The sequence below is a fragment of the Pelodiscus sinensis genome, chromosome 1, assembly GCF_052426305.1.
Source record: "Pelodiscus sinensis isolate ZL-2025 chromosome 1, ASM5242630v1, whole genome shotgun sequence".
In the NCBI taxonomy this organism is placed as follows: domain Eukaryota; kingdom Metazoa; phylum Chordata; order Testudines; family Trionychidae; genus Pelodiscus; species Pelodiscus sinensis.
Window position 1 is genome coordinate 49328342 of NC_143052.1, and position 22621 is coordinate 49350962.

Sequence of the window (22621 nt, forward strand, 5' to 3'; positions counted from 1 at the left end):
GCGCAAAGAAAAGAAACTTATGTTTAGGGCCTGGATTATGGTTGTTTACAGACCAGATAAGAAAAAAGAAAGAAAGAAAGAAAAAAAAAAAACCCAGACACTCTTCTACCCATTCACTTCACTGGATTAGTTCCTGGTATAAGACAAATGGCAAGATTAATCATTAAAAATTTGGAGCTACAGGTCCGCTCTTTAGTCTGAAAAAACAATAAGTATTCTCTAAATCCTGGGCCTGAAATTTATGAGCCCATATGAAGAGTGGAAATGAATGAATTTGGGATATTTTTCCTTCATTCCACAGTAAGAAGTTATAGAGGATCAGCAACAAGCACTTGAGAATGATGACAGGAGCAAGGAAAACAGAAGTACAGGAAATGGCTTTCTAACATCACAAGTATTTTTGAGATATCACTACATTTTCCCATCCTGAACAAACACAAACATTCAAAATCTCACTTTTTTAATGAATTCATGTCCACAAAAAAACAAGTTAGGTAAACTGAAAATTTTGTTTTCAGTGTTGTTTTCTTATTCATTTATCTACAATTTCAAACAAAAAGTTGGAAAAGTGTTTTGCTGGAAAATTCCTAGTCAACTCTAAACAAAAGAATATAGGATTAAAAAAATAGTTACAGTAATAACATTTTGAGTCAGAGTCATAAAAAGCAAGTGGTTGAACTGTAGCACCTGTATATGTTTAAAAGTAATATGCTTTCTAAAATTGCTGATCATGTGTTAGCTCTGGTTTTGCACAGTCAGTTTTTTACAAAAAGCCCAGAAGATTATTTAGAATATTGCAACCTACCCAAATACTTATCTGTACCTATTGTTATAATGAACTATTGACTGAGCAGTTAATGTGTTTGGTGTTACTAAGAAAGAAAAGGTCATTGCCCCAAAGACTTCTCTCCATATTACACACACAGACCTCCAGTCCTTATTACATCATCTGCTTCTCACTCACTACAAGTAGAAGCATAGAAAGCATAGGATGCATATGTACAATTTTTCGGTATATGTCCCTGTGATACTCATAAGATTTGAAGATTTGCAGAAATATTTTAAATACATGTCTAAATACGAATATTTGTTTTATCAGTGAAAAACACAGCATGAATAAACTACAGGTGTTTAGTATAAGCTGAAAAGCCATTTTCAAGCAACAATAAATCAATATGAAAACTACAGTGGGTAACGAACAACATAAAATATCTTACACAAAATCATTCACTTTAGTATTTAGAATGTGATAGAGGCATTGTAGGAATCTATTGGCTGATTTTTTTAAAGTTTGATGTGTCTAACAGTGAAAAGTGATTTTAAGCAATACTTGTCATGGCAGATGTTGTGGCTTAAAGATAACAGAAACAAGGTATTCATTTTCACTAGTAACAAACAATCAAAGAGAGGACAGGTACTCTGGAATGGGACTCTATTCATCAGGGTACAACCCTTATAAATGAGAGAGGTATCAGGTTTTTAAAGGATTTTCTTTACAAAATTTCTAATACAATATGATGTATCCATGATGTAACTCATCTGAATTACAGCCTGCCTCCTTCCTTCCTTCCCATACTGATCTCTCTACATTACATAGAACTCGTTTTCTACATTGCTGAAAGCATGAAAGTTTACACACGCACACAGACTCACTCACCTTAGCTAAAAATAACTCCCTTGCTTCCTCTTCCTCTCTAGGGTTTATGCTTGCCTTTAGAGTGAGTATCACAGATGCAAATTTTTTCACCTTAGAGGATAACAGCATATCCTTCATAGCAAATTTACTAGGGAAAATGGGACTGATGCCTTTTCAGCAGCCAGCTTCCACATTTAATTTATCCGAAGCCTCAATGTTTGCTTATATGTAGGCCACACATTTCCTTCAGGGTTATACTCAAGAGGGCGAGACTGTTTATCACTATTCTCCTCTTACATATTAGATATTTGCAACTCTCCAAATCAGTGCTCTCAAGTATGCACAAAATTCTCATGCCTGTGCTTGGTAGGGTTTACTTAGACCTAGTGGAAGAAATGTACAGAATATAGTTGGCTGGAAGATCTGTAAAGAGAGTTTTGGGCTAATTACATTGGTTGCTATTTCTGGTTGAACTGCAACAGAAGAAACGCTATATACATTATTATCCATAACATTTATTTCTTCTTTTATGTATTTTAAGCAGCAATACTGTACATAATTAGGTGAGTAACTGGGATTCTATTCAATATCTACAGGACCCAAGACAAAACTGAAAAGCAAGTGCCCATGCTCTTCAGGTATTTCCTCTCTCCTCCAATTTCTTCTGTCCACTTATGCCTATTTTGGTTTTTTTTAAACATTTTTCGTACATTGTTCTCTATATTACAATGAATATTATGTTTTAATATCACATTTTTGTTCACTATTTGAGACCAATTTACCTGACCAGAAGACCCCAAGACAGATGACTGAATTAGGGTTAGCTCTGAGGCAGGGAGAGCAGGCAGGTGAGACCAGCAGTAGGGTACATCGGTGTCCTTGTAGTTACATGATTTTTCCATCTGTTTAAGGAAGTGGTCCATTGTCTACCTCCCTTTTAGCCTATCACTCCCTATGCTACCAATCAAAACCCCATTCACTCTACTCCATCTAAATGTACGCCATTTAGTTCTACCACTGGTTCTTTTTGTGTCATATGTTGTATGACAGAAACACGCACACGTACATACACCAACACATACCCATAACTTGTTCATACTTTCACCAGCCAAAACATGTTGTTCAGTATTTTGTTTTTCTACTTTTAATTTATTTGTGTTTTGATTTTCATAATTTGCTTTCCATTTTCCATTTACACACAATAAGATAAAATATTTTGTAGGATCAATGACCTCTATATGACAAATCTGGCTTGTCATCTCTGTGCTGAAGGTGTATTGACAGACCTATCTTTGCATAAGATAATGTCTAATTTTAACAATTTTTTATATACACATATTTCCAGTTTCTGGTACTTTTGATATTAAACACAATGAAAATAAACATTAAGAAATGAAACTTATATGTATACTTAACATTTCTAAAACCAAATTTTATAAAATGATTATTTCAATGACGTGTTCATACTAAACAAACAAAACTTACCTTAACAACTAACACTCCATACAGCATGATATTTATACAACAGGCTTGGTACACACTGAGCTTAACCCTTTGGTTCCAGAAGTCATGATTTCCTGACATAGCATCCTAATGCCAAATGCATTTTTATCGATGTTGGAAGCAAGAAATGTTTTGGTGATAAGATGTTAATAAGCAATCAGTTAACTATAAATACATTACCATACAGAATTAAAAATAAATATCAATTTGTTCAAGTTAAGAAAAAGTTTGACTTTATAAAAATGAAGTATGTCATTATAGAGATTACATTGGATAGAACCCCCCCCCACACACACACGTTTCCATAGACCTTACAGAAAAAAAGTGTAAAATGCCATCCAAATAGCTGTTATGCAGCCTACAGCAGAATGTAAAACATGAACAAATTAAAGATTAGACTACCTGAAATAACAGAAATAATCCTAGCACACTAATGCTCCACTATGATAGCAAATCAATAGCATCTGCACAGTGGTTGAAGAACTACAAGTCTGCCTCATGGCTGTAAAGGTAACAAGAACAATAATGCCTCCAGTTTTCATATCTAAGCTACATGACACTACATTCTTCAGTGACTGTAGTAAAGTTACTTGTTTGAAAAGGTTCTAAAAGACCAAGTGATGTTTATTTATCATACGTACTCTGGGAATGTATTGTCATGACATTTAAATAATTCCAGGAGTGAGGCCAGCTTGCTTCACGACAGGTCATCATAATCACAGCATCACTAGTGAAGATAACAAATTTTCAGGAACTAAAAATAACAGTACAAAAATCTTAACCATAGCATTATAATATGTTTTTAAGGATGTACCGATAAGACAGTAAAATATATTACCTTTCAATACTTAGGTTAATATTTTCCATTCTCATCACTATCCTTATTTAGCTATACTGCCGTATGTTATTAATCAGTGTACCTACTGATTGGATCCATTCAGTTGGTGCATTAGGGTAATGAATGGCATATATAAACATGTTTCAAATACATTTATTCGGATCACTATACATGAAAGTAAAATCACTACTACAACTCATACACAAGCTTGTCAGATGGGATGTTTTTCTCTGTTTTGCATAAGACATGCTAATGTTTATGCCATCTGCAGCCCTGAAACCCAGAAAAAATGTAAATAAAAATACAGATAAATAGATACAAATACACAGTCTGGGGACAGGCCATCTAAAAACATTTTTCAGCTACGCAGCCATCATTCAGAACAATGGCACATCTAAGTATGAACCACGAGCACCTTTAAGAAACAATACTGGTGATCTAACCGATGAAAATATTTTTCTATCAAAATAAATACATACAGAAGCATAACAAATGCCAAACATCAGACTTCTCTACCTTTTACTCAGTTTACATAACATGTCACTTTCAGAAGTATTTTTCATAAGAAGCAAGTAAGAATTGCTTTGGCTCACTACCCAAATTCCTCTAGAAAGGTCCCAGGGGATTCCACAGAGGCATACTGTGTGCTAAATACCATAAAACATCCATGGCCCACTATCCTAAAACCTTACTTTTGCAAAGTGTGTAAGGTGAGGTTGAAAGTTTATGAAATGACCTTTCAACCTGCTGATTAGCTAAAATACGCCACAGGCCACTAAAATACTGCACATGATACTGAGCAATGCAGAAAATAGATAAAATAGCATACTGAATGTTTCTAAAATAGATACAGAATACAATTTGTAACAAAATGACTAAAATAAGAAAAAGTTCTTTTTTGTATGTGCTCCTTATTTACATCAAAATATGGTGTGCATGAGAGGTAAAATGTGAAATATTACCTACACTTAATTGCAGATGTATAAGCTAGTTAAAAAGTTTTATTACATTTATAATATAGGTCCAATCTGTGTCCAGTTGCCACATTAGTCAGTTACTCTGAAATTAAGAAACATACTAATACCGAAGCTAATTTAATATTTTTGTGGAAGAAGTTTATTCTCCCTTTTTATTTCAAGCATACGTTTCTTGATATTTATGTTCTCTAAGCCCTGTGTTGTTAATATGTATGTATCAATACCTGTTGCTATGAAACTTTGGCACAATAAAATAATAATATTGTACAATTTTATGGTCTCTACTGCAATATTTGGTGAAACAGGCATCATAGAATTCTCAAAATGTAAATTTCCACTGCATAATGAACAATGCAAAGCTCTGTATGAACTGTCCATGATAGAAATAAAAAAGCTCCAAGGATTTATTTTCAAATGCATTTATACACTTTACAGTCAGAAAGAAAAATAAAAATGGAATTATACTCAGACCTTAATTTACTTGACATTTGAGACATAAACTGAAGTTGGAGAGCACATTTCATTTTTCTTTAATTTAAAAAAGTATCAAATAAAGAGCACAAGTTTAATAAGAAACATTGTGAGCATTCTGAGTGTCTGGAGCAAAATCTGGCACAAAAAAGCAGCAATCCTGGCTTTAAAGAGCTTTAGAAAAGAAAATATTTGCTATTTTCTTTCTTTATTTACTCCTTCCGTTTCACCACTACTGGTGAGAAGGAAGCACGGGGCATCTTTACCACTTAGGGTATGTCTACACTGCAACAAAACACACACACAGCTGGCCCATGACAGCTGACTCAAGATATAGAACTCTTTAATAGATGCTCAAGATCAAGATGGGGAGCCAACATCTACACAGTAATTAAATAGCTCAGAGCCCCAGCACTGTGAACGCCAATTTGTTGACACGGTCTAGCTGCAGGTGTTTAATTGCAATGCAGACATTCCCTTGCTTTCCCTGGGAGACTGAAGGACACAAGGCACTCCCTCCATATTTGACCCAATGGGAATATGAGGACACAGAGCATCTCCACCAATCTCTCCTCCGCTTTCAGAAGAATCTCTTCCTCTCTCAAAGTAATTGCCATCTCTCTCTGTTTCAGGTCTGACTCCCGGTGAGTTCCCCCTGCTTTTATTACCATTCATCCCTCCCGGCTGTTTCTCCAAATGCTCTCCTCCTTTGACCTGAGATAAAGATCATGTGGTGGGTGGAACTGCCAATCCTACCCTTAGGAACTCACTGAAGGAATATGGCTGGCAGCTCAGGCAGTTGCTGCCTCTCTGGCGACTTGTTTTGCCTCTGTCCTCAGCTTTCAAAACATTCAGTAGAGGGAAAAGCCAACACTGAGGAGAAGGGTGGGAAGCTGAGACTATCTCAGGACTCTTGCTTGCTTTCTATAGCAGATCCTCATGGCTGGATGCCAACTGTACATATTTAATTCCCCTTAGACAGCTGCGTGAGTCTTTGGCCTGGTTGTAAGCCCTTATAGTTGGTTTAAAAAAGCCAGGGCAGTCCTCACCGAACTGAGACAGCTCGTAAGTATGCAAATTGCTGCAATTTAAAAAAGCACATTGGAAAAAGGTAGAAGCGTAATGCTGTGTGAGTAAGTTCTTATGTTCCTTCATGAATGTGTCACAAAGAAAAGGATGAAAATGTGAAATTTCATTTAAAAAAGTACAAAGTGAACATAATTTCTGAAAGAAAGAAAGAAAGAAAGAAAGAAAGAAAGAAAGAAAGAAAGAAAGAAAGAAAGAAAGAAAGAAAGAAAGAAAGAAAGAACTCTTGTGTTTGAGATCCTCTCTTAGAAGCCCCAGAAGAGAAAAATAGCTTGAAGACCAAGGCAAAGAACCTACCCCACAAATCACATCAGAGACAAAAAAGCACTTATTTAAAGAAAGTTAACTGAGGATGCAGAGCAGCCCCAAGTGGCTGTTTGGAATTCTCACTCAGTAGAGCACACCTACCAAAAAGGCACCACACACAGAAATTCACTGGCCTACCAAAGAATATGTGACCTTTTAAAGGCTTCTCCAGAAAAGCAGATAGAGGATATGAGGGAAAAGATAGGAGAAATTTTTCTCTCTCTAAAACCAGAACCATGCACGGTCATCTCTCACATACTGATGTCTTTTGCTGTTCACCAGTGAAAAGATGAATATTTGGTTTCCTTAAAATGAGTGAAAACTGTTGGTGTTAGCAATGTATAACCTCAAATGTAATTCTTACTTATGATAGCCTAAAAATGTAGTAAAACTTACCCCCCCCCAAAAAGCCTTTCTGAGATAACACATTTTGCTTTTTACAAATGGTAATATACTTTTATTAGTAAAGTATTCGATAAAATTACTCAGCATGTGGTAATACAGTTCACATATTCTGAGTGACACACTGCATCCAAATATGAAACCCTAGAATACATTTTTCTATAAGCTGAAGGTGCTGCTCCTTTGCAATTCAGCCAGTTGTGTTGGCAGCTTTGGAGTTGTTCTGCATTTGCCACTTGGTTGGAATGCTTGCGGATTGCCTAGGGTTGTTTTGTTTTCTTATATATCTTTTTACTCTTAGTTTTGACCCAGGAATTTTTACATCTATTTGTGACTAAGAGCACATAAAAGCTTCTTAAGAGATCTATATAAACATCTTTATATTGTAGCTACTGAACTCAGGTTTGGTTTGGTCTGTATAAATCTCTGTAGTAAGCAACCTTTTAAGTATCTTATCAACAAACTACATTTTCTTATTGTGCAGTGAGTTTTCTTTATGAATCAGAAACTAACTACTAGCACACAAGCATGTCTACTGTTCATATGCAAGAGTACACTATAGACAAACACATAAATGGGTCAGCACAATTCACTTCCTTGTGAATAAGGACCCAAAGATAAAAAATATTTTACTAACCTGCAGTGGTCTCTGTTTATCACTGCCCTTAGGAGATTTCAGTCCACTTGTCTGTTGCTGTAAGAGCAGCTGTCTTGCTGCTTGGAGTGCCTAAAAGTAAAAAGACAATCCTGAAATAATTTTTGAACATTTCTTAGAAAGAGGCTGATTAGTCACTCTGAATATTAGGTAAGTACATTCAGAGAAAATATAGTCTCCTCCTATTCAATTTGTAATCATCAGACTTGAGGTTTTTCTGAAAATATACAAGAAAAATCCTCAAAATGTACATACATAAGACTTCACTAGAATTTATAGATGTACATGAAATCCTGCAGGAAATAAAGTTAATTTGTTTAAAGTGCTTGAAGAGGAAAAATCATAAACTGCATCAATAGCCTCATTTCCACAAGGAACTTGTCTTTGAGTGTTCAACTAAAATGCCCACTCCCTTGTAAATTATCATTCAATTTGCATTTTCATATTACAATTTTGAAGCAAAAGCAGTAGACTTCAAGTGTTACCGGAAGCTGTAATTAAATTTGACAAATCAACATCAGATTATCTTGAAAGTGAATTAATAAGGATATTCATTGAAGATTAAAAACACTTTTTTGTACTTACAATTCAAGGGGAAACCTCTCCTTTGACAAAATAAAGTGCAGTTTTAATGCTAAATAAAACTGAGTGGTTTTCATTTGCATTCTTAGAAAAATCAGAGAACAAAGAAATTACCACTCCACCAATCAGATTAGTTTCTGTGGATGACATTATCCCAATCAAAATATAAGATGTTTTCATTTATTTTATGTTTTCATTCCAACTAAGCAAAATAAAGCTAAGCAATAGAAATGTATATAAACATTCAATATACCGGAAGAGAGCTAGTGTAAATGAATTTTGTCCAAATAATTATTGTAAAAACAAGAGCTACAAGATGGCTCTTTGAAAAACATTTTTTTAAAAGGCAAAACAGTTTAAACTAACTGTAAAACATTTATAATGAAGCTACTTGCAGAACTCTTTCCCCCTTCCTTCTTCAACATCTGAGTTCACTGTGTAGCAGTTATGTTATTTAACAATATTAAACTACATCATATTGTTGTTACTGGAACATACAGTATATACTACACAATACAATGCAATCTTATTTCACCAATATCCTCCTAAAATAATCTAGATTCTCAGTTGTTAAAGAAAAGTACAATTTTGATTAGACTCAAATGAGCTGGTTTTTAAGATAGTTTCTAGTATCCATGACAACAGTTGCTTTGACAAGATGTGCATATGGCATTACACTGCCAGCTGGTGTGAACAATGTTTGAACTACTGCATTGAGATGCTGAGCAAACAGAAAAAGTTGCCACGTCTTAACCCTCAGGGAAGGCAGTCATCCCCTGATCAATTATGAAAAGACAGAGAGAGGGCTGCTACAGTCTGGCTCCAAGCAAGTTTTCTGAGAAGGCAGGCAGACATAGAAAACCAAAGTAAACAAACTGAATGCACTAGCCCCATCTCCTAACAACATTGATTTGTCTCCCCATAGAAGGATCTGGTACAAGTTTGCAGAGCATACTTTTAACATTTGGAGACTTTCCCACAACAATCTGCTTATTGTTTCATCAAATTCTCAAGTAATTACAGGTCAGCTTCAGCACTACGCGGATTATTGCATTCTCCTACATTCCCCTCAACCTAGGTAATGGTACAGAGAGTGAGCCAGCTTCTGTTCTTTAAAAATAAGTACAATTTATTGTGCTTCAAGGTGCACTTGGAGTATTTTGTCACCCTGAAATTTACGTTCTATTTGTTGCTATAAATAGAACAATACTTTTCTTTGCAGTTGTGGTTCTTAAATAGTTTCTAAAGGAATATCCTGGTCTTCTTGCAGCCAATGAAAAATATCCATTGACTTCAGTGGGACCAGGATTTGGCCCCAAGGTCCTATTCTGAAACACTTGGCTGAGAAATGGTACAGCTCAAACATCACATTCATTTTGATTTGTAGTGAGTTTTATGATCCTTCACAATCTTTGGAGCCCTACCCGAGGGAGACTGGAATTAAAGAGAGGAAATCATTGCACTGTTGAATTGACAGGAGCTTGAATAGCTCACCAATCAGATGGTGTTGTTACAAGGACCAGTGAAGAAATCTGAAGATAAATAGAAGAGGGAAAGAGCCATGAATAATTAATTTCTTTTTATTTGTAGTGATAGCAGAAAGTTCATCAAACTGATTTTATCTGGAAAAAATTATAATAAAGCATATTGCTGGTATATAGACTGAACATGCTTGAAAATAATAATATCCATGGCTTATTTTCAGACCCTGCAAGTTGTTTCAGTGTCCCAATCTTCCTTAGAAACAAGACCACTAGTACCAATATAAAATGGAATTGAATCTGGCACAGCTCTCAATTTACGATATCAGAGAATTACAGAATCAAACTCTGAAGCATCTCAGAATTCTGCAAGGAAATGTTGCTCAAATCATGGGTAACATATTAGCACAGCATCACTATCAGAAAGCATGAATTCCAACCACGACAAAAGAAATCATAGTCTACGTAAAAGATACTCACCACAACAGGATATGTTTGCATAAAAGGCTACATTACTTATACTAGCTTCATTTACATGTGCAGGTAGAGACATCTTATAAGAGTAAAGGCTCATCTTTTAATACCGAATGTCTTACACATGATGACTACCTGAATACTACAATGAGCTTATTGTGGCAGTCTAGATTACTGTAAACACAGGAGATAGAAGAAGAACAGAAAACAATTTCAAAAGATCAGAGCCGATTTAAAACTCATATGTATAAATCACTGACAGTCTTTGTTCTGTTAGCACATGATACTTTTTTCTTCAGCATAGTGGTTAACACTTTGGTATTGCTTCTCAGTAAACAATTTCTCAGAGACATATTGTTCATCTCAGAGAATTATTATTGGCACTATTCAAAACTGTGAAAATTAGGGGACTATAAAACACAGTTCTATCAGTTAATTTACTGCTATTAAATCCTTTTAAAACAACTTGACAATTTAAAGTAAAATATTAATGTTGGAAGACACATCGACATTGCAGTCATGTATCAAATTAAGGAAAATTCCATATAACGTGAATAAAGTTCTGTAAACTAACTGGATGATAATATGTGGTCTAAATACAATTCAGCTAAAAGAGACTAACAGACATTTACAAAGTTTGCTGGTCAAAACTATGCTAGGTTTTGACTCGAAGGCAAACAGGAGAAAGGCTTCTTAAGCAGTCAAAAACATATCCAGTTTCCGGTAACATTTGTTTTGAATTAAGGAGGCATTTTTGCTTAATTAAGTTATCTAATTTAGTAAAACTGCAGAAAAATAAAGGTGATGTAGATGTAAACACTAACATAACTATCGAAGCAGCAATTAGTTTAACAATGTAAATATAAATAATTATGGTTTAAGTATTGGCAGCATGAGCAGGAAACTTGGGCATATGGGTTTCCAGAACTCATTGCATCCTGCAGTAAAATATTTATTGGGAACGCTATTTCTTAATATTTACTGTGCAGTTCCAACCTATCTGAAATGTAAGCAGAACAAAAATAAAAGATATTGTATATAATTCACTCTATTAAAGTTGATAAATTGAGGTTTATTTTTATGTGTGTAAAGATAATTTAAGGAGATATGAGTAATGTCTTATTCTGTATGCAAAGATGTAGATTTCTGTTATGCTAAGAATGCTTTTAAATTAATTTAACAAGACTTAACATTTTAACAAAGTGAAAGTTGCTACCAAAGAAGGTAAAACGGATTACTTTCCTGCTTTAAAAAGTAAATATGTATTTTGTAGAAAACAGATATCACTCATATCTTTTCTTTAAAAATAAGAATGTTTAACCTATAAGCCTGTTGCATTTGAGACGTTAAAATGAAAAATGACATCTACGCCCATTAATATCTTCAATGTATAAACAGCACAGCATGACACATTCTTGAGAGCTGAAGGCTACAAAATCTCTCTGAAACATAAATAACAAAGCACTCAGAAGCATATTTGATGTTGATATTCATCTCTGAGAAAAACACTGCTGCCTGGGCTTCTTATGAAAATAGATGCAGCCCAAATGGATCTCCTGTAATTGGTTTCAGATAGCGAGGTCAGAAGAAATATGATACAAGAAACTATTATGTGGAACAGTCGAAACAAGAATGTTTATACAGGCACTCCTCGGTTATACTGACAAACGGTGTATACTTTGCAGATAACCAGAACCAAAAAACTTGCCAGAAGACAGCCAGATTCTTTCACCTTCCCACCCCAAAATCCCTATTTTATTTTGTTAAACGATTGACTGTTTTAACTCTGACCATTCAACATAAAATAAGCTTCCAAGTAGCCTTTCATGTTGTAAGTATCATAAAAGAGTAAACTCTCATCACTATGGCAGGCAAACACATATGTATGCATGCATGCACATGCACTTCATTGAGTTAAAGGCAACAGGCCTCATATTCACTGGATAGCAAATTAACGAACCGATTCCACAGATACATTAATTTCCAGACATTAGATCAGTGGAACTTTTGGTCCTCCAGGATATTCCTTTTTTATCTTCCTTTTCCCAAGTGACTCAACTTAGCAAGCCCAGAACTGTTTAGCCACCACTTTCCCTTGAAGATACTTAGGGCTGCTTGTAGGGGAACTGCAAATCTGTGTGTGATTCTCCAATGATATTACTCACCCCTTTATTACGTTACATATGATTGTGTTAGCTGAAAAAGGGCTAAAGCTCTCTAACAAACAGCACACAGGTTACTAGTCACTCAGTAATGAAAACCGACAAACTTTCCAAACTAATCTCCACAAGTTCATCAACCTATCATTCCAAGGCTCTTGAATTTAAAAGGATCTGGAACACCTCCAAATACAAATCACACCAGCCAATGAGCTTTTCCACAAACAATAAAATAAAACAAATCCAAACACTGCCAAGGGTCAGTCTAATCTGCCTGATGAAAAAAATCCTTCCTCATTCCAACATGGAGATGAGGAAACCTCTAAGCATGCTAACAGGGGACAAACACACCTTAGAGCCTATGGATTCAAGAGCATTCCACAACTAACATCTGGGAAAGAACAGCAAGAAGAGGATGCCCACCGAGGAGTGGAAGGCTGAACAATTATTACATTATTTGCTTGCAGTAGTACTCATAACTCATAGTTTTTTCCTAAGTCAATCCACATGACCAGAGGGAACTGAAAGAATTGGACTGTGTGTATGGGACAGTTGTAGTGGAGGTACCTTAATCTAATACAGGCAGTCCCCGGGTTACGTACAAGAAAGGGACTGTAGGTTTGTTCTTAAGTTGAATCTGTATGTAAGTCGGAACTGGCGTCCAGATTCAGCCACTGCTGAAACTGATCAGTTTCAACAGTGGCTGAATCTGGACGCCAGTTCTGACTTACATACAGATTCAACTTAAGAACCCCAGGCATCCCCAAGTCAGCTGCTGCTGAAACTGATCAGCGGCTGATTCCAGGAAGCCCGGGGTAGGGGCTTCCTGTAGTCAGCCACTGGACATTTTCAGCAGCTGCTGACTTGGGGACACCTGGGGCAGAGCAGCTGGGGTGCTGCTGGGTTGGTCCAGTGGCGCCCAGAGCGGCGCTACGGGACCAACCGGCAGCTCCCCAGCTGCTGTACCACAGGCGTCCGGAGCAAAGCCGCGGAGCACGCGGGCAGCGGGACAGCCCAGACGCGCTGTGACTATCCTGCTGCCCTCGGGCTCCGCGGCTTTGCTCTGCTCTGCTCTGCTCCCCGTTCCCCTGGTCTGCAGACCGGAGGCGGGGGGGAGCAGAACAGAGCAGAGCAGAGCAAAGTGGCGGAACACGCGGCCAGCTGACAGGCCAGACGCGTCTGGGCTGTCAGCTGGCCGCGTGCTCCGCCGCTTTTCTCTGCTCTGCTCCCCCTCCCCCTGGTCTGCAGACCAGGGGGAGGGAGAGGGGGAGCAGAGCAGAGCAAAGCCGCGGAGCACGCGGCCAGCTGACAGGCCAGACGCGCCGTGACTATCCTGCTGCCCTCGGGCTCCGCGGCTTTGCTCTGCTCTGCTCTGCTCCCCGTTCCCCTGGTCTGCAGACCGGAGGCGGGGGGGAGCAGAACAGAGCAGAGCAGAGCAAAGTGGCGGAACACGCGGCCAGCTGACAGGCCAGACGCGTCTGGGCTGTCAGCTGGCCGCGTGCTCCGCCGCTTTGCTCTGCTCTGCTCCCCCTCCCCCTGGTCTGCAGACCAGGGGGAGGGAGAGGGGGAGCAGAGCAGAGCAAAGCCGCGGAGCACGCGGCCAGCTGACAGGCCAGACGCGTCTGGCCTGTCAGCTGGCCGCGTGTTCCGCCGCTTTGCTTCCTCTCCCTGGTCTGCTGGAGACCAGGGAGAGGAAGGGCCCCGTTCGTAACTGCGGATCCGACATAAGTCGGATCCGCGTAACTCGGGGACTGCCTGTATATCTAAAATATCTAACTGATTCATAGGCATCAAATTGTGCACAGCCCTAGTGAGTACAGGGCATCCCTGCTATACGTTCAAGGACGAAAAGGACACGACGAAAAGCAGAGATTTTTTTTTTTCCTGTGGCTGACATCCATTTGCATGAATTGAGATTCTTTTTTTGGCGACATAAAAGTAGGGAATGGGAGGACTTATAATGAAACAGTTCCCACAAGCCTCAACATTAGTGTGGAACTGATGTATTCTGGGGCGACGTATAGTGGGGATGCCCTGTACAGACATATTTTTATAATTGTTACCGTTGCCAACTTTCCTTCTTTGTAGGGTAAGAAAAATTTTTGCTCTAAGATAGCATAATGACCCCAAGCACACTGAGAGACATCTATTCTAATTGTGGCCTTTGGTCATCCTCAGCTTAAGAAAAAAAAAAAGGTGGGGAGCAAGGGAGGAATAGAAGCAGCAATCTTTTTTAACATACTGCCTATCTACCTGAGTTTCTATTAAGTCTGGATGTTATCCCGCATTAATTTTCAACAAAAGAGAAAAAGTAACAGTAATAACTGGTGAATGCAACATGAAGTCTCATAATGGTGTTTAATAAAAGGAAATTAATCATCTAATTGTCATAAACCTATTTTCAAACAGCAATCTATCAGAGAGAAATTATGCATCTGTAGTTGTTGACCTTTCATTTTACCATGACTGATGCATAATTAGACGAGTTTTGTGAAAAATAATAGTTAATTACTAGAAAAAAACACTAATTGTTTGTGATATTTTTGCATTTAATATGCTTTTTTTCTGCAAAGAATACTAATACATCTTTTGCACCAATATCTATCTATCTACCTGAGAAGTGAGAATATTTCATTTTACAAAGAAAAAATTACATAAGAACGGCCGTACTGGGTCAGACCAAAGGTCCATCTAGCCCAGTAGCCTGTCTGCCGACAGTGGCCCAGAGAGGGTGGACCGAATACAATGATCAAGTGATTTGTCTCCTGCCATCCCTCTCCAGCCTCTGACAAACAAAGGCCAAGGACACCATTTTATCCCCTGGCTAATAGCCTTTTATGGACCTAACCTCCATGAAATTATTTAGCTTCTCTTTAAACTCTATTATAGTCCTAGCCTTCACAGCTTCCTCTGGCAAGGAGTTCCACAGGTTGACTACACGCTGTGTGAAGAACTTTCTTTTATTAGTTTTAAACCTTCTACCCATTAATTTCATTTGGTGTCCTCTAGTTCTTCTATTTAGGGAACTAATAAATAACTTTTCTTTATCGGCCCTCTCCACACCACTCACGATTTTATATACCTCTATCATATCCCCTCTCAGTCTCCTCTTTTCTAAACTGAAAAGTCCCAGTCTCTTCAACCTCTCCTCATATGGGACCCGTTCCAAACCCCTAATCATTTTAGTTGCTTTTCTGAACCCTTTCCAAGGCTAAAATATCTTTTTTGAAGTGAGGACACCACATCTGTACACAGTATTCAAGATGTGGGCATACCGTAGTTTTATACAGGGGCAGTAAGATATTCTGGGTCTTATTTTCTATCCCTTTCTTAATAATTCCCAGCATTCTTTTTGCCTTTATGACCACCGCTGCACACTGTGTGGAAGTTTTCAGAGAACTGTCCACAATAACTCCAAGATCTCTTTCCTGATTTGTCGTAGCCAAATTAGCCCCCATCATACTGTACGTATAGTTGGGGTTATTTTTCCCAATGTGCATTACTTTCCACTTATCCACATTAAATTTCATTTGCCATTTTGTTGCCCAGTCACTCAGTTTGGTGAGATCTTCTTGGAGTCCCTCACAGTCTGCTTCTGTCTTGACTATCCTAAACAGTTTGGTATCATCTGCAAATTTTACCGCCTCACTGTTTACCCCTTTCTCCAGATCATTTATGAATACGTTGAACAGGATTGGTCCTAGGACTGACCCTTGGGGGACACCACTAGTTACCCCTCTCCATTCTGAAAATTTACCATTTATTCCTACCCTTTGTTTCCTGTCTTTTAACCAGTTCTCAATCCATGAAAGGACCTTCCCTCTTATCCCATGGTCATGTAATTTACACAAGAGCCTTTGGCGAGGGACCTTGTCAAAGGCTTTCTGTAAATCTAAGTATACTATATCTACTGGATCCCCATTGTCCGCATGTTTGTTAACCCCTTCAAAGAACTCTAATAGATTAATAAGACAGGATTTCCCTTTACAGAAACCATGTTGACTTTTGTCCAACAAATTATGTTCTTGTACATGCTTCACAATTTTATTCTTTACTATTGTTTCGACTAATTTGCCTGGTACTGAAGTTAGACTTACCGGTCTGTAGTCGCCCGGATCACCTCTAGAGCCCTTTTTAAATATTGGTGTCAATATTTTAAAAATTAGTCTCTTTTACCTATGTCAATAAAATAGATACAAAATACTGCCTCAGAATTAATGTCAGTTTCCCATCCCAATTCTGGCTGGCCATGGAGTGATACCAAAACCTTCATCCCGTTGCTTGGACTAATTTCTTGTGCCATGAGCACAAATTATCCCAGGAAAACACAGTCCTTACCAGGGATCAGAAGCACACAGCAGATTATTCACATCTTGTGACTGCATACCAATATGTTGACGCCAAAGCACAATATGAATTTTATTGGTTAGAAGGAAGGAATGCCTCAAAACTGTGCAGCAGCTGACTCCTATTTTTCCTAGAACTAAAGGTGCGTGAGGTAATATCTTTTATTGGACCAACTTCTGCTGGCCTCTCTCACTAACAGAAATTGGTCCAATGAAAGATATTACGTCATCAGCACTCTCTCTCTCTCCTGGGACCGACATGGCTACAACTGTACTGAATAACTCTTTGTCTGACAGACATATAATATTCCCTGAATATGACTTATAGTGTGAATTAGGGATGTTAAAGGGCAACCAGTTGGCCAGTTATCTGGTAAGCATCACCCTTACAGAGTGATGCATACTGGTAACTGCTTAACCTGGGGCCCCTGTCGTGGGCTATTCCAGGCCAGCTGGGTCCATGGTTTTGTGTTGTAGGTAGTGGGCACACCAGCCCAGCCTGACCCAACATGCTGCACTAAAAGCGCAGCCAGGCCGGAGCAGCGCCCCTCTTTCAGGGTGGTACAGCGGACCTAGCCTGGCTTGAGCAGCCCCCTGCCTATGTTGCTTTTTAACCCGGATTTTGCATCCCTAGTGTGAAGCTTGGTAAAGCGTGATTTGAATAGGTAGTTTGTTGTGTTTCATTATTACCACTGTACATTTTTATTGGCAAACTACATTAATTAAAAAGAACAGAGGGGAAGTCCATACATATATTCTCATTGCCATCATACTGCATGAGGTCCTCCCACTGCAGTAAATGGGAGTTTTAAACACAACTAAGGCCAGGTCTACACATAAGGAGAAAGTTGACTTAAGATATGCAGGTTCAACTACAAGAACAGTATAGCTGGATTTGGCATATCTTAATTCAAATTTCAGTGGCATCCCCACTGTACGCAGACAGGAGAAACTCTCCCATGTACTTCCCTTACATGAAGTAACAGGGTCAACAGGAATGACATCAGTGGGTGATTTAGTGGGAACTTACTAGACCTGCCAAATAGAACCCCAGAAGATCGATCTCCAGGTAGTATAGACAATGTGGCCTTATATCTCCATACTGACTGAGAGAAGCAGTCAAATCATTATATTAATATTCACATGAATTAACAAATAAAATCTGCTAGTAGATATTAAAATGTATTCAACAGGGCATGAAGGGAAAATGAAGAATGACTTATCCCATGTGTGACTTTCAGAAGCAATAAAATATTTGTGCAATAATTCAATAGCTATGAATCTCTTAGGAAGTAGGTTCCAAAACCTCTTGCCTGAGGTCTCAAAATGTGTATTAGGAATTAAGTTGTTTGCAGTTAAGGCTACTTCTAAGTCAAGTGTGTGATGCTAAATAGTGTTGGTTCAGGAGGAAAGATGGTTAACAATTCACAGATAGGGAGGAGACTCGATACACATGTAAATAAGTGTGGTTCAGTTTTTTTAATCAGTGATCAGAGCCTATTTAAATTTGATATTTTCAGAGTGGAGAAGGGTGGAAGAAGTATACCATGGTAAGAAAGTAGTATTGTGACTTCAAGGAGGGTGTTTCGATAATAGCAGCCAGAAGGGAAAAGTTAGTAAATTAAACCCCACAGAACTTGTACAGAGGCTGATTAAGAAATATTGTTATAGTAATAGGAAGTACTCATATCCAAAAACGTAATTTAAAAAAGGAAACAAGAGCAAGGACAAACAAAACTCAGAATGGCTCTATGGCAAGGTCTTGGACAGTTTCATTAAGGCCAAAAATATTATTTAAAAATTGAAAGTGTAGCACAATTGTGGCTACTAGGAAGGAACCCTAAAGTTGGACAGGACAGAAATAAAGACTGATTAGTTTTGGATATAAAAGGGATACAAAGAAATGCAAAGTACAAATACTAGAAAGACATTTATACTGAAATGGAAATGCCTCCACTATGCAGAGCACAGTCATGCATACCTATACATTTACACTTCCATTGCAAATAAGTGTAAATGTATAGGGTTGGTGAAGGAATTTGAATAAGTGTGAATGTATCCATTTGGTGAAGGGATTTGCAAAACATGGCTAATGCAAAGTCCTTCACTCTCACAGGCTGAAGATTCTGACACTTTAGCCAAAAGGAAGAGACGTATATAGTGAAAAGCAATTAAGAAGTAATTTACAACAAGTGTGCAAAGTCAGGGAGTCAGTCAATCAGAATGTAAAGAATTTCATAATTGCTGATGAATTATTAATTAATAAGGATTCTGCTTCTGAAGACAATAACTTCTTTGATTTACCACTGCCTTCAGAACATTCAGCACACTCATAGATACTGAACTATACAAGGAACTACTAATAAAGTATGTGATGGTTATGCCAAACCTTTAGCAGCGGGGAGAAGATACTTGGCCTGTGTGCATAAAACAAGTTCACAACTACTTAAAATGCATAGAAAATCTAAATACATTTTCATTATTAACATTAAAGCAATTTTGTTTTGAAGTGACAAAGATTTTATACCACTAACAGACAATCTTTTTATAAAAATACAATATTTTCTCTTGACGCTGCAAACATTTATGCACATATAGTACTTAACTTTCAGAACAGATGTAGCTTGAAGTCAATGGAACTAATGTTCAGAGTTACAAACGCTTTGGAAATGGAGGCTGTTCAAAACTCTGAAAGTTTTGTAATTCTGAACAATATGTTATGGCCATTCTTTCAAAAGTTTACAACTCAACATTGACTTAATACAGCTGTGAAACTTTACTATGCAGAATTAAAATGATGCTTTCCTGCTTTTTAATAGTTGACATTTAATACATAATGCACTGTATTTGATTTCTTTAGTTATCTATCTCTGCTGCTGCCTGATTGCATAGTTCTGATTCCAAGGTGAGATGTGTGATTGACTGGTCAGTTTGTAACTCTGGTGTTCATAACTCTGAGGTGTTACTGGAAGTTAGGTATCACTTAAAAGCTCAAAGGATCAAGTACTTAAATTTCTATCTTCCTCTCACCTCCTCATCCTCTTCTTTTGCCTATGGCAGTTGTTGAGACAGCCTAGCAATGACAGCAGCTTTTATTAGTTACTGTCTGAGGGTACGTCTAGACTACATGCCTCTGTCACCAGAGGCATGTAGATTAGGCTACCAGACGTAGTAAAATGAAGCGGCGATTTAAATAATCGCCGCTTCATTTAAATTTACATGGCTGCCGCGCTGAGCCGACAAACAGCTGATCAGCTGTTTGTTGGCTCAGCGCGATAGTCTGGACACGCGGGTGTCGACATCAAAGGTATTTGTCGACCACCCAGGTAAACCTCCTGGGATGAGGTTTACCTGGATGGTCGACAAATACCTTTGATGTCGACACCCGCGCGTCCAGACTATCGCGCTGAGCCGACAAACAGCTGATCAGCTGTTTGTCGACTCAGCGCGGCAGCCATGTAAATTTAAATGAAGCGGCGATTATTTAAATCGCCGCTTCATTTTACTACGTCTGGTAGCCTAATCTACATGCCTCTGGCGACAGAGGCATGTAGTCTAGACGTACACTGTACACTCAAAATAAGGCATTTGTCTATCTGCCTATAATGCAGTAACTTATGAAAAAACTACAATCTGATCCATTCCAAAATTTCAGGAAATGTTTCAGCCATCAATTGGCAAGACCCTATTCATTTTAGAAAAAAAAGTAAGAAAACCAGAAAAATCCAGATTTCTACTAACATCACCATTTACTCACTCAGGATGGGACAATGGTGAGGCAAAGATCTTAGGGGCAGATTTAATAGCCCTTCATTCCCCCATCGCTCACCAACTCAAGCCAAGCCCCACAATCAATCCCCTCACCTCCACTCTGGCAAGACCAATGTACCGCTAACTCTGGCTAGGCTCTTTGCCCCTGGTTAGAATCCTTCTGATTTTTGTGAACATGGGAAAACAAGAAAAGCCTGATTTCCTCTAAAATCACCATTTGGTTGCTCTGGATAGAGGGATGAGATGGTTAGGGTTAAGGTTAGTGGATCTCTGACCACTGAAATAGATCAGTTCCAATCTGCAGGCTGGGTCCAACATCCCCCAACTCTAGCCAAGCCCATCTTGCCTCCCAAACTCTGACTAGACCACTCACCAAACCCCAACATTATGGTCAGGGCTCTATTGGTATTAGTAAAAACTGGAAAACCAGAAAAGTCTTATTATGACAGCAGTCAGGCTTTTCCAGTTTTCCAATTTTCACCAAAATTAATAGGGTTATGGCTTGACAGAGAGAGTATGTGTAGGAGGACTGGCTAGCATGCAGGCTCAAACCTAAGGTTTACGGCTTTGTGTACATAAACAAAAGTACAGGCCCTTTTAATATAGTACTGTATATTCAATAGTATAGTATAGTTCCAGTAGTTCAAAATTACAAATCAGTTGTACAACTCTGATTTATATTGCTTGGTTTTAAACATACACTTTATAACTCACTCCACCTTGCATGGGACTTTTAAGATAGCTACATCAACACAACTTTATCGAGTGTGTAAGTACTTTTGCACTGGGGGAAAATTATATGTATTTCCTTTTCAAATGTGCTTTTAATTTTCACACAGCACCCAGAGCTCTGGATAAGCACTTAAAATCTGAATAAATGAAACAAAAAATGCAATAAACATAATACCAAAAAATTGGAGTCCCAATGGTGGCCATTACTAAAACATTTTACTGTAAGTTATTTACATTTTACCAAGACTTTGATAAACACCCTTTCACTAGGCTATTAAAGAAACTTGATAAACTCTGGAGAGAGGAACAGTTTTGCCACAGTTTAAAAAAAATGAGGTGTCAAGATTCAAAGAATAGCAATAAATAGCCTATTTTCACTGAAAGAGGGGGGCATATATTAGTACTAAAACTGGTGGTGTTCAATAATATTTATTCATGAGTTGGCCAAGTGGGGAAATAGGACTGGACTCAAATCATGCTGAAAACAGTAGAAAAGTTCCATTAAGTTCATCTGGCTTTGGATAAGATCCATCATGAGACAGGAAACTTTTCTGTAGAAATAAAATTATTTAGCTTAGAAATTGTGAGGAATTCCAGAAGGACCCACTGTGTGGACAAGAAAAGAGTGCACATGCTTCTAATGGCTGATGAAATGAAGGCAGCTGGAAGACTACAGGTGCTAGCCAACTGGTATCTCTGAAGCACTTACTTATTGTTATTAACTTTGGGGAGCAAAAAAGGAATCCTTTCTGAGTTGTGCTGTGCTTATAACTTGTCATCAAGTTTGGCTGAACTCTGGGCTGGTTGCTATGTTTTGGAATCTAAGCTTGGTTGCTGTCTGGGCTAGGCTGCCCAGCTGCTAAGTGTGTTAGAGATGCTTTCTATCGGGGGCGGGGGAATCTTTTAAGGGGCTTAAGCAGAGGATCCTTTGAAGTGTGAGAAATGCAGCTTCTTATTGGCTAGGAAAGTGGTATGAGGCAGGTGAGCAAGAGGGGTTGAGTCACCAATTCCTTCTGTGTTGGGGCATCAGAATTTAATAAGCATGTAGGCTTTCACTGGCTGGTAAAAGTTATGGCTGACAAGACCAAGGCAGCTGGGAGCCCCAAGAGGTTAATCAGCTGAGTTTGCCAGGGGAGGGAGACAGGGAGGTAGAATTGTGTGTTGCTTTTTGTCTCCTTCACTTGCAGATACTTTACAAGTAA

The 22621-nt window shown here is 38.2% G+C and overlaps 1 protein-coding gene across 10 annotated transcripts in view; it reads right to left on the reverse strand.

Moving 5' to 3' along the window:
- FOXP2 (forkhead box P2) overlaps nt 1-22621 on the reverse strand; it is a 671944-nt gene that overhangs the window by 161162 nt on the left and 488161 nt on the right. For 7 of the 10 annotated variants that reach the window (XM_014573351.4, XM_006122523.5, XM_006122525.5 and 4 more), the window contains one exon: nt 7857-7946. The exons of 2 other annotated variants lie outside the window; for them this stretch is intronic. In XM_014573351.4, the coding sequence (XP_014428837.1) occupies nt 7857-7946 (90 nt within the window). Of the gene's footprint in view, nt 1-3780; nt 3866-7856; nt 7947-22621 lie in introns of those variants that run through there. One more of the 10 variants, XM_006122529.5, reaches the window with a different exon arrangement.